Raw genomic sequence first — 12,656 nt, forward strand, 5'->3', positions numbered from 1 at the left:
TAGTGCGTTGTAAGAGGAGGACCAATCAAGAACTTTGATTCAGCAAAAGCTATTTGGAATTGAGATGTCAAAAGCTCCGCCTGATGTTGACTGTTGATATAGGTAATTAGGCAACGGCAAGTCTCATTTGAAATACTGGGCCATACGGTTGACACTATTTCTTTAGTAGAATTTACACATTTTTTTGCTGCTTCCCTTGATTTGCATTGGCAATATAATAACATGCTCTACTAGAAAAAGAGACGGTATTACTTTGGAAAGCAGACTGTCATACATTCATTGTAAATCCAAAGCAATCCCTTATTTCACTGCCAGGTAGTTCGACAGCCTTCCTCCGTCTAAATTTGACCAACTCCATTTAAATTAGCAAACCTAATGTCTAAGGGAAAATAACAGGTTTACATTTGCTATCTTGTTTACCAGAACCTGTACATTTCCATTCCCCTTTAGTGCTGACAGGCACTGGTAATGGAAGTCTCACATTGCCACCTACTGGAGAAGAGTTAGGCCTACTTCAGTACCATTCAACCCCAGAAACTGAATGAAAATAGTGAATCACTGAGTTCCATGACTGATCTATAATTTTTTTTACGATGCAAGGTGATTTGTAGATCAGTCTGTCTGTGCTGTCAGTATGATCAGTATAGATGTTCTCCAACTCTGCCAAAACATAGGTTGGACATTGGTCCAGTGCTTGAATTGAATGGAAAAGGCCTATCCATTCCCTGTAAACACATTTTTATTTTTTTGGTTTGATGAACATCATTCAATGCCATCTTTATTCACCAACTAATTAAAATAAGATCATAAGCAATTGAAAGAGGTAGAGCATTACAAGGTTTTAGCACAATTCAACTCACATCCAGTCTGTACAATTTGTTCTCAAAATAGTTAAGCCTTTTATTCCTCCGATAACAGTCCATTCCAAAAATGTAAATAAGAGGAGTAGATGTCAGTGTTTCATAGCTTACACATCTTCTTGATTAAATACTCAAACTCAGTAAACCAGTTTATTGCTCTGCCTGCCAATTACCAAAGCACTAATCCAATTTTTCACTAAGATTAAGAGATCAGAAGCTCCTTAAATATTCAGATCCCAAGGATGGGCTTGTGATAAAAATTACAATTGGGTTTTTGTCCCCTTTTTGTTGAAGGTTCAGAGAAAGCAGTGGAACCTATTTAATGTTCTCTCGATTTTGCAAACACAAAATGTGATTATGTCTCACTGGATAACATAGCCTGAAATACAGCAGCGTAAGTGTCAATAGTATAAGCCTAACCAAGCGTCACCCGTCACTTCAAAGCCAGGTGCGTCCAACCGTGAGTCAGTAATGTAGAAATGTAAAAACTACATTGAGAGAACAATTCCATTTGCCCCCAGTTACTTGATGACAAGCGACAGAGGTAAGAAAGGATTTCTGGCAGCTGATTTAACATGTGTAACATTTAACATTTAACATGTGTAACTTCTCACTCTTAAAAGCGACTTCTCTGCCGAGAAGTCGCTTTTAAGAGTGAGAAGTTACACATTTAACTCAGATTCTCATCAGAATGTCGAAGGTAACTAATTAGCTAGCTTTGTAATTGTGTAGACAACCCTAATAATAGAAGTGCAGTAGTATGTAATATTTCTTAACTAAGATACGCTAGCTAAATCATTTTAGGGGTTAATATAGAATTGGCCTAATATGTCATTGAGACCAAGAAAATAAAATTCAACTGTCATCAATTTTCAGATGAGTTTTAATTGAAACTTCTTAGGGCTAGGCCCCATTTTTCTCAATTTCCACCTGAATGACGTGTCCAAAGTAAACTGCCTGTTGCTCAGGCCCTGAAGCCAGAATATGCATAGAATTGCTACCATTGGAAAGAAAATCCTTGAAGTTTGTAGAAATTTTCAAATAATGTAGGAGAATAACACAATAGAAAGGGTAGGGTAGGAGAAAATCCAAAGAAAAACCAACCACCTTTGTTTTTTGAGAAAGAGACCATGCTCTTACAATGGCAAGTATAAGGGCATACTGAATTCTAGCTCCCAGGATGCAATTCCCATGGCTTCCACAGGGTGTCAGCAATCTATGTTCAAGGTTTCAGGCTTGTAACTTCCAAAATGAATAAGAAATATCAGTTTTAGTGCAGGGACACAGTCTTGGAAATTCATGTTTGCACGAGCGATAAAGACAGGGCGCACCTGCTAAAATCGGTTTCCTATTGAACATACTTCTTTACGTAAGAAATATTATAGTTTGATTAAATTTTAGGGTATCTGAGGAGTAAATAGGAACGTATTTTGACTTGTTGAAACAAAGTTTAGTTGTAGATTTTCTAATTACTTTCTCTGCATGTTGAACGAGTGGATTACTCAAATCAAGGCGCCAACTAAACAGACTTTTTGGGATATAAAGAAGGATTTTATCTAACAAAACAACACTACATGTGATACCTGGGACCCATTAGATGACAAATCAGAGGAAGAATTTCAAATAGTAAGTGAATATTTAAAGGCTATTTGTGAATTTATGAAACAGTTGCCGGTGGAAAAATATTTTGATGTGGGGCGCCGTCCTCAAACAATCACATTGCATGCTTTCGCTGTAATAGCTAATGTAAATTGGACAGTGCAGTTACATTAACAAGAATTTAAGCTTTCAACCGATAGACACTTGTACGTACCTAAATGTTTAATATCCATCATTTATTTGAATTGCGCGCCCTCCAATTTCACCAGAAGTTGTCCCACTAGCGGAAATTGGTCATATATGAAGATCAGATCCAATTTTAAGTCACAACAATAGAAAAACAGTGTGATTAAACTAATAACACACCAATTATTGTATTTTTCTTGTCTATATTGAATACATAATTTAAACATTCACAGTGTAGGTTGGAAAAAGTCTGTTAACCCCTAGGCTAATGACTTCTCCAAAAGCTAATTGGAGTCCAATCAATGAGACAAGATTGGAGATGTTAGTTAGAGCTGCCCTGCCCTATAAAAAAAACCTCACAATTTGAGTTTGCTATTCACAAGAAGCATTGCCTGATATGAACAATGCTTTGAACAAACGAGATCTCAGAAGACCTAAGACTAAGAATTGTTGACTTGCATAAAGCTAGAAAGGGTTACAAAAGGATCTCTAAAAGCCTTGATGTTCATCAGTCCAGGGTAAGAAAAATGGTCTATAAATGGAGAAAATTCAGCACTGTTGCTACTCTCCCTAGGAGTCACCGTCCTGCAAAGGTGACTGCAATAGCACAGCGAAGAATGTCCAATGAGGTTAAGAAGAATCCTAGAGTGTCAGCTAAAGACATCTCTGGAACATGCTAACATCTTTGTTAATGAGTCTACAATACGTAACACACTAAACAAGAATGGTATTCATGAGAGGACACCACGGAAGAAGACATTGCTGTCCAAAGAAAATATTGCTGCACGTCTGAAGATCGCAAAAGAGCACCTGGATGTTCCACAGCGCTACTGGAAAAATATTCTGTGGACAGTTGAAACTGATGAAACTAAAGTTAGTGTTTGTTCCTTCCAAAACAACTTGTGTGTGGAGAAAAAGCCACAGCACACCAACATCAAAACCTCATCCCAACTGTAAATTATGGTGGAGGGAGCATCATGGTTTGGGCTAGATGGTTCCGACCTAGAATATGTGGACATCTATAAGTACCTAGGTGTCTGGCTAGACTGTAAACTCTCCTTCCAGACTCATATCAAACATCTCCAATCTAAAATCAAATCTAGAGTCGGCTTTCTATTCCGCAACAAAGCCTCCTTCACTCACGCCGCCAAACTTACCCTAGTAAAACTGACTATCCTACCAATCCTCGACTTCAGCGATGTCATCTACAAAATATCTTCCAATACTCTACTCAGAAAACTGGATGCAGTTTATCACAGTGCCATCCGTTTTGTTACTAAAGCACCTTATACCACCCACCACTGCGACCTGTATGCTTTAGTCGGCTGGCACTCGCTACATATTCGTCGCCAGACCCACTGGCTCCAGGTCATCTGGAGCACACCAGTATCTCTACCTGCACATGACCATCTGATCATTTATCACGCCAGTGTTAATCTTTTTTTATTATTCGCCTACCACCTCATGCCTTTTGCACAAAATGTATATAGACTCTTTTTCTACTGTGTTATTGCCTTGTTTATTGTTTACTCCATGTGTAACTGTGTTGTTGTCTGTTCACACTGCTATGCTTTATCTTGGCCAAGTCGCAGTTGTAAATGAGAACTTGTTCTCAACTAGCTTACCTGGTTAAATAAAGGTGAAATAAATAAAAAATATTTTTAAAATGGTTTGGGCTGTTTTGCTGCCTCAGGGCCTGGAACGCTTGCTATCAACGACGGAAAAATTATTTCAAGTTTATCAATACATTTTGCAGGATTGAAGCTCAGGTGCAGGACAACGACAAATGGCTTCAGAGGAAAATACGCCTTCCTGACCTCAACCCGATTAAGATGCTGTGGCATGACCTCAAGAGAGGGGTTCACACCATCCCAAGAATATTGCTGAACTGAAACATTTTTGCAAGGAGGAATGGTCAAAAATTCCTCCGGACCGTTGTGCAGGTCTAATCCGCAACTACCGAAAACATTGAGGTTATTGCTGCCAAAGGAGGGTCAACCAGTTATTAAATCCAAGGGTTCGCATACTTTTTCCACCGTGCACTGTGAATGTTTACACGGTGTGTTCAATAAATATATCAAAACTTATAATTGTGTTATTAGTTTAAATGTTTTAAGTGTCTATTGTTGTGACTTAGATGAAGATCAGATCAAATTATGACCAATTACAGAAATCCGGGTAATTCCAAAAGGGTTCGCAAACTTTTTCTTGCCACTGTAGATGTGCATCAGCTGCGAAACACTTCAAGACGGGTGGAGTCTTCCTGAGGAGATGTTTTTTGTTGTTGTTGAACAACTGTGAGAAGGTAACTTCTGGTGACTTTTTTAAAGGACATTCTACTCCAAAATGCATGAATTTTATTATGTTCTCTTCCTTTAAAACTCATCTGAAAATCAAGAAATAAAATAAAATTGTCTTTGGTCTCATTGACATATTAGCCCAATTCTATATTAATCCCAAAAATGCTTTAGCTAGCATATCTTAGTTAAGAAATATTACATACTACTGCACATCTATTATTAGGGTTGTCTACACTTAGAGGATTACCAAGCTAGCTAATTAGTTACCTTGGACAATCTGATGAGAATCTGAGTAAATTGTGTAACTTGTTATCTCTCGGATCATAAAAGCACTTCTCGGCAGAATTAAAAATATGTTTTTTATTCATCAGCTGCCAGAAATCCTCTCTTACCTCTGCCACTGTCATCAAGTAACCATGGTTCCCCCCAGCAGCGGGATGGTTTTTCAATACTATCAATACCATTGAATCGATTTCTTTAAAGTTTTTTAAATAAATGTGAATATTTGAAACGACTAAGTAAATACCTGCAGTCAACTTGTACAATACGTTAGGAGATGAACATTTTACATTTAGCAGACACTCTTATCCAGAGCGACTTAAAGTAAGTAGTGAGTGCATACATTTTCGTACTTTTCATTCATTGCGTTCTTCATTTCACTGGTCACATTAGGAATATTACGGTAGTCCCCAGCCACGTCATGTGGTGTTTGTTTACAGGCACACAACGATGAGAGACAGGAACCATGTGAGTCACTCACTGTTGTGCAGCATGTGCCAGGTGATCTAATTACCGTACGGAATTCACAACTAAATGTTTGCCAGCTAGATATCTTATAACTAACTACTAAGTTAACTGTCTAAAATGTGCTAAATGATCTACAGTTGTGCATCCGGTTTGCTAATTTAGTAGCTAGTTAGCTATCTTGCTATGTGGTTAGCTTCTTCCAAATCAAGCATTTGCTTGCGAACAGCAGAGAATCCCCTCCTGGATCAAGAGCCTCACTGGCTGATATTTGTTTTGTGGGTGCAGCAAACTGTGGAGCATTTTCTTTAGTTACTTGTGTACAGTGGGGCAAAAAAGTATTGTCAGCCAAGTTCTCCCACTTAAAAAGATGAGGCCTGTAATTTTCATCATTGGTACACTTCAACTATGACATACAAAATGAGAAAAAAAAAACAGAAAATCACATTGTAGGATTTTTAATGAATTTATTTGCAAATGATGGTGGAAAATAAGTATTTGGTCACCTACAAACAAGCAAGATTTCTGGCTCTCACAGACCTGTAACTTCTTCTTTAAGAGGTTCCTCTGTCCTCCACTCGTTACCTGTATTAACTGATAATCTCCCTCAATCTGGGGCTCCACTCAAGATCTCACCCCGTGGGGTCAAAATTATCACAAGAATGGTGAGCAAAAATCCCAGAACCACACGGGGGGACCTAGTGAATGACCTGCAGAGAGCTGGGACCAAAGTAACAAAGCCTACCATCAGTAACACACTACGCCGCCAGGGACTCAAATCCTGCAGTGCCAGACGTGTCCCCATGCTTAAGCCAGTACATGTCCAGGCCCGTCTGAAGTTTGCTAGAGAGCATTTGGATGATCCAGAAGAATATTGGGAGAATGTCATATGGTCAGATGAAACCAAAATATAACTTTTTGGTAAAAACTCAACTCGTCATGTTTGGAGGACAAAGAATGCTGAGTTGCATCCAAAGAACACCATACCTATTGTGAAGCATGGGGGTGGAAACATCATGCTTTGGGGCTGTTTTTCTGCAAAGGGACCAGGACGACTGATCCGTGTAAAGGAAAGAATGAATGGGGCCATGTATCGTGACATTTTGAGTGAAAACCTCCTTCCATCAGCAAGGGCATTCACAAGATGAAACGTGGCTGGGTCTTTCAGCATGACAATGATCCCAAACACACTGCCCGGGCAACGAAGGAGTGGCTTCGTAAGAAGCATTTCAAGGTCCTGGAGTGGCCTAGCCATTCTCCAGATCTCAACCCCATAGAAAATCTTTGGAGGGAGTTGAAAGTCCGTGTTGCCCAGCAACAGCCCCAAAACATCACTGCTATAGAGGAGATCTGCATGGAGGAATGGGCCAAAATACCAGAAACAGTGTGTGAAACCTTGTGAAGACTTACAGAAAACATTTGACCTCTGTCATTGCCAACAAAGGGTATATAAAGTATTGAGATAAACTTTTCTTATTGACCAAATACTTATTTTCCACCATAATTTGCAAATAAATTCATTAAAAATCCTACAATGTGATTTTCTGGATTTTTTTGTCTGTCATAGTTGAAGTGTACCTATGATGAAAATTACAGGCCTCTCATCTTTTTAAGTGGGAGAACTTGCACAATTGGTGGCTGACTAAATTATTTTTTTGCCCCACTGTAGTTTAGGTCAGAAATGTCAAAATGTGTTCGCATTTAGTTAGCATTGTCTATGAGATTTTACATGTACTTGTTAGCATTGCTAACCTTAGGATTAATCAGAGTATCAGTGGAGTTTCAAACAGCACCCCTTGTGTTCAGAGCGGGTATTAATGAATATCCAGGTATGGCACAAGTTCAGTATGAAGGTATGACAATCTGGATACCGTCCAAGCCTACTCAACAGCGTTGGAGAAAATGGTTTAAACAGTGTCGGCGTAATTAACACACTCCAGTGTAAGAGCTGTTTGTACCTGGCTAGACTCCAGACCAGTGCCAGGTTGTCTTTGCCTCCTGAGATGAAATGGCTGCTGTCGTCACTGAAGCGTAGGCAGGTCAGGTCTTGGTAATGGCGGCTCAAGATGGCCAGCAAATTCCCAGAGGAAACCTAGAATGACAATTTAATTTACATCAAATGCCACTTAGCCGAGAGAGAAGTTAATTTTATCACTGTATGAACATCTATTTCACTGACCAATGGAGTATCGCCTTATGAGAGTCATGCTGTTACAATCAAATTATAGATAATGAGAAACCCGACTTTCATTTTGGAAAGCTGAAAAAAACCTACTAAGCTATAACTTGTGTTTATTGATCCGTCAAACACAGATGTTGAGGAAATCAAACAGCAAATTAAGGATTTACAGTCACTAAATATGTGATTAAAATTACATTTCATGAGAGTAATCTTCTCACATCTCATTAAAAAAAGTCTATGGTGAGGACATAAAGTAGTTTGAAACTGGTGAGGCAAAGGTGACCTTGCTGATACTAACAGCAGCTCCTTAGGGCAAACGTTAGGCCTAGCTGAAGCTTCCTCACAACTTCAGTCCAGGGCCGATAATGTTATCCTCAAAGTAGTACAAAGGCATTGAGGAGAAGAGTATACATGTCAGCCATAGCGTAGTCATTCCATAACAATTACACAACCTAAAGTCAAATGTGAATTTGAATAACTATGACATCCCTTTTGCTGATGTTTTATATGTGAATCGTTTCAGGAAACTAGGCATATGTCACGACATTACTTCACAGGATGCATTTGAAAGTCAACCATTTTTTATAAAAATGTATTTTTGGGGCAGAAATGCCTTCTGGAACATGTGAACTTTCATGTGCCTTAATAACAAACTTGTATTCCATCCGTAAATACAAGTAAAATTGTTAAATTACGAGCCTAGTTGGTTTAGCCACGGAAAAAGAGGGAACCTTCCCGCTAGCCATTATTGGCTGAGATAATGGATGGGCTGGAAATGCGGGGAGATGAGTTTGGATTGGTCTGCCATGTAGCATGCTTCTGTTTATAACGTGAACTTCTCAGTATGTGTTGATAGTCCTTTCTACCACGCCGTTTTTGAAATATATAACAACCATCGAGAAATACAAAAGTTTGGCACATTTTCTCAGCATTGATACCCTGAATTTAGCAGGCGCTATTGACAGATCAGTTGGAAAAAGTGATTTTCTACTTTCTGCACACACCACGGTCAGTATGAACCAGAGTGACTTGACAAAACACTGGCCAAACAAGATGTAGCTACACTCAAAACAGAATTAAACAGTTCAGTCTGCCGTGAAGCATTCATCCATTTATGTGGGTAAGAGTCTAGCTACATTTTCAGATATACGTTTTTTCAGAAAGTCGTTTTCATTGCAGGTTAAAGCGGACTGTTCGCTAGCCAGCGAACATTAGCTTGCTGGCTCGCTAGCTAAGGTTACGTGTATGATCTGTGTAGTAATATTATTCAAATCAGATTCTTAGTTATAGCCTAATGTTAGCTAGCAAACATTGAACCTGGTTGGTTAGCTTTAGCTACCTGCAGATTCACACTACAGCTATGACAATGTTTGTATTGGTTGGTAGTAGTAAGAGTTGGGATTATGCTGGTTCATTGTTTAGCTAGCTAGCTACTAGTACATGTCTAAACAAAAGAAAAAAGAGTGCATGTCTAAAAACACTTCACCAGATGATTACATGACCCATCAAGTTAGCCAAGTGTGTCTTGGGATGATTATGGACATCTATAGTATTTCATGAACATGTGTACATGTCTAGACAATCGTGACCCATCCATTAACGAAATGTGGCTGGGGGGGGGGTTATAGCATTTCCTTCACATGATCCATCAATTTAGACAAGCGTGTCGGGTAAGCGCCACCTAATAATTATAAAATATTTGTATCTGGACACTATCCGTTTTTGATATTGCTACTATGCAAGTTACCATTTCACTGTACTGTGTACACCTTCTGTATCCTGCGAATGTGACAACTCAACTTTTTATTTTATATAGTGTGCGTTTACCAGAGACGGTAACGTGAAGAATATGACCTGCAAAGTCAGATTAGGATATAGGCCAAGGACTAGATCAAGTGTATTTTTACTTGGTGTTTTTCCTTATTGTAGGCTACTACTGTCACCACTTTTAGTCTTGAAATCTTTGGCTGTTTAGTAATCACTCTGTATAGCAAATTACCTCATGTGAATCCTTAAAGAGATGGGTGGGGCTAAGGCTTAAGAGGGTGTGAATGATGCTGAATGGGTGTAGATAACAAAGAGGTTTCCAGTAAGTGTACCAAAACATTCATGGGCCATTTTCTCAAAAGTGGAGTTACAAGTTTATCAACTTTAAAGCAGAATTACTTCAATTATTATTCAACTGCAGTGTATGATATACCACTTTCTAGCTTAGTCTCTACTTTTATCCAATGTAAAAAACACAATTTCAAATGTTGCTACATAAGACCGGATCGAGGCGGCCGGTCACATATCTGTCTCACCTCCCATAAGTAGATGGCATCAGCAATGCCTGCCACCAAGTACAGGCCATTGGGGGACGCAGTCAAGCATGTCACAATCCCAGGGCACACAATTTTCTGCTGCAGCTGATCCTGAAATAAAAAAGATGTACATGTTTGATGCGTGTCAGCCTACATCAGAATGGGATATTTAGTTCCATTACCTTTGTAGCCAATGTCGGTATTTGCCTCTAATTCTATAGACATTCATTAATTCAGGCAACCTTTGAGACTATTGCCACAAAAACATGTTTGCTTCATTCTACAGATAAAATGAATGTCAGCATTTTAATATGACCCTCACATCTTGTTCACCCACTGGAACAATATAGTTCACATAAAAAGTAATGTACACATCATTCCACACCATGAATGTACAGGTGTCTGCCAAAATAAAGGAAACAACTTAAATTGGGTCTTATATTCACCACAACAGTTTCAAATGCTGTCTCAGGTGCTACTACAGAATCTCCCATAGGTGTTCAGTTGGGTTGAGACCTGGTGATTGACACATACAGCCTTTAAACCCCCTATGCTTCTTTGAGACGCCTCTTTCAAAGTCACATATCTTATTCTAGCCATGGTGGACAAAATAATGGGCCGCTATGCATGTTTTATACATCACCCTAAGAATGATGAGATGTTAATTGCTTAATTAACCCAGGAGCAAGACCTGTGTTGAAGCACCAGTTTTCAATGTACTTTGTAGCCCTCATTTACTCAAGTGTTAACTTTATTTTGACAGTCAACTGTATTGTCATTATAGTACTATGGTGTGTACCATCACTGCCCCAATATTCTTCAAGCCCGGAGACCCCCATGGTGTGCATAATAATGTTCCAGTCCAGTCCTAATGCACCTGATAAACTGTTGATTAGATGAATGAGGTGTGTTAGTGCTGGACTAGAACAAAGCCAAAGGCCTGTATACCTTGTGATTCAGGACTAGAATTGAACACCACAACTGGTCATCTCTATCACTGATTAAGTGACACTCCATGTGTCCTTCGTTTAAAAAATCGTGCATTCATCCCATGTGTAACAGTTAGGCCCATCTTCTATCCGTATCTAGCCAACGACAGAAAACACGTTTCACAATGAATAACCTTAGCCACCTTGCTAAACTAACCGGACAGACATACGAACAAACAAGCTAGCCATATGTAACGTTAGCTAGCTATGTCCAGAGACCTTTCAGAGCATTATCTCCAGAGAGCTATGAACAGCGCTCGCGCCCCTAGCAAGCTAGCCAACGTTACCTAGCAAGCTAGCCAACGTTACCTAGCAAGCTAGCCAACGTTACCTAGCTACCTTTCTCTGGATTTCCCACACGTTGATGAAGTTTTTCCCGAGTTGGGCTCCGAGAATGTACTCTCCATTCAAAACTGTGAGTGACCTCGAAGAAGTATTGCCACCTCGATAGGCCAAGAGATTTGTGCCCGAATGGAGTTCCAAAACGGCACAGTTCCATAGCTGTCCAGCCGAATCGGCACTCAGAACTATTTCCATAGGCGCGGACATCTTGGAACAGCACGCGTGTTGTTTTGGAAGTAAAGGAACTCAACGCATGCGCATACACGTCATTTCCTGATTGACGGTATGGACTCTGGGTTATGTAGGTTTATATCTTTTACCTTTAACTAGGCATGTTAGTTAAGAACAAATTGTTATTTACAATGACGGCCTACACCGGCCAAACCCTCACGAATTTGTAACCAAACACCGGCCAAAACCTAACTCGCACCAATTGTGCGCCGCTATATGGGACTCCCAATCATGGTCGTCCTGGCAACAGAGAATATATGCAGCAAACACATATATGTGTAAAAACAACGTAATTTTATTGCTTTCATCCTGAGATCTGCTTTGTGCTTTGGCGATACAAACATACCTCACCCAGAATAATAGCAACAAGTTCAAGAAAATAATTGTAAAGGAAAATACATTGAAAAGAAACAAACCACCACCGTTATAGCTATTTCAATTTGTACATGTATCTCTGCCCATCACACAAGATCAATCATGCCAAATAACTAGACCGCGTGACAAATTACCTAATTTCACTTTAACTTGTTGGAATTTTGCTTTTTCAAGAGCTCTACACTTGCATCTGTATCACCAATTATGGCAGGAAGTTGAGTAACATACCGAGTATGCAATTGTGGATTCCATTCAACTGTAGCTCCAGAAAATAATTATTGGGGGGGAAAGCCATGGGAAATAAACAAACCACCACCGTTATAGCTACACCAATGTACACTGCACAAACATATACATGCAACATGTAAAGTGTTGGTCCCATGTTTCGTGAGCTGAAATTAGAGAATTGAATGTTAATCTCTCTACCATTAACTGCATCACAACCGCAGCACACGTGTATGGCGTCATGTAGGTGAGTGGTTTGCGATGACAACGGTGTGAATTGAGTGTTCCATGGTAGTGGTGGGGTTATGGTATGGGCAGGC

General features: G+C 39.5%; 1 protein-coding gene across 1 annotated transcript in view; it reads right to left on the reverse strand.

Moving 5' to 3' along the window:
• The window catches only part of wdr18 (WD repeat domain 18), a 90,627-nt gene extending 78,837 nt beyond the window's left edge, over positions 1 to 11,790 (reverse strand). Inside the window, exons 1-3 of the mRNA XM_024421108.2 lie at positions 11,503 to 11,790; positions 10,175 to 10,285; positions 7,648 to 7,781 (exon numbers count right to left, since the gene is read on the reverse strand). Of these exons, the coding sequence (XP_024276876.1) occupies positions 7,648 to 7,781; positions 10,175 to 10,285; positions 11,503 to 11,712 (455 nt within the window). The 5' untranslated portion in view covers positions 11,713 to 11,790. The remainder of the gene's footprint in view (positions 1 to 7,647; positions 7,782 to 10,174; positions 10,286 to 11,502) is intronic.
• Between the last annotated feature and the right edge of the window lie 866 nt (positions 11,791 to 12,656).

The sequence above is a fragment of the Oncorhynchus tshawytscha genome, linkage group LG05 (assembly GCF_018296145.1).
Source record: "Oncorhynchus tshawytscha isolate Ot180627B linkage group LG05, Otsh_v2.0, whole genome shotgun sequence".
NCBI classification, from domain to species: domain Eukaryota; kingdom Metazoa; phylum Chordata; class Actinopteri; order Salmoniformes; family Salmonidae; genus Oncorhynchus; species Oncorhynchus tshawytscha.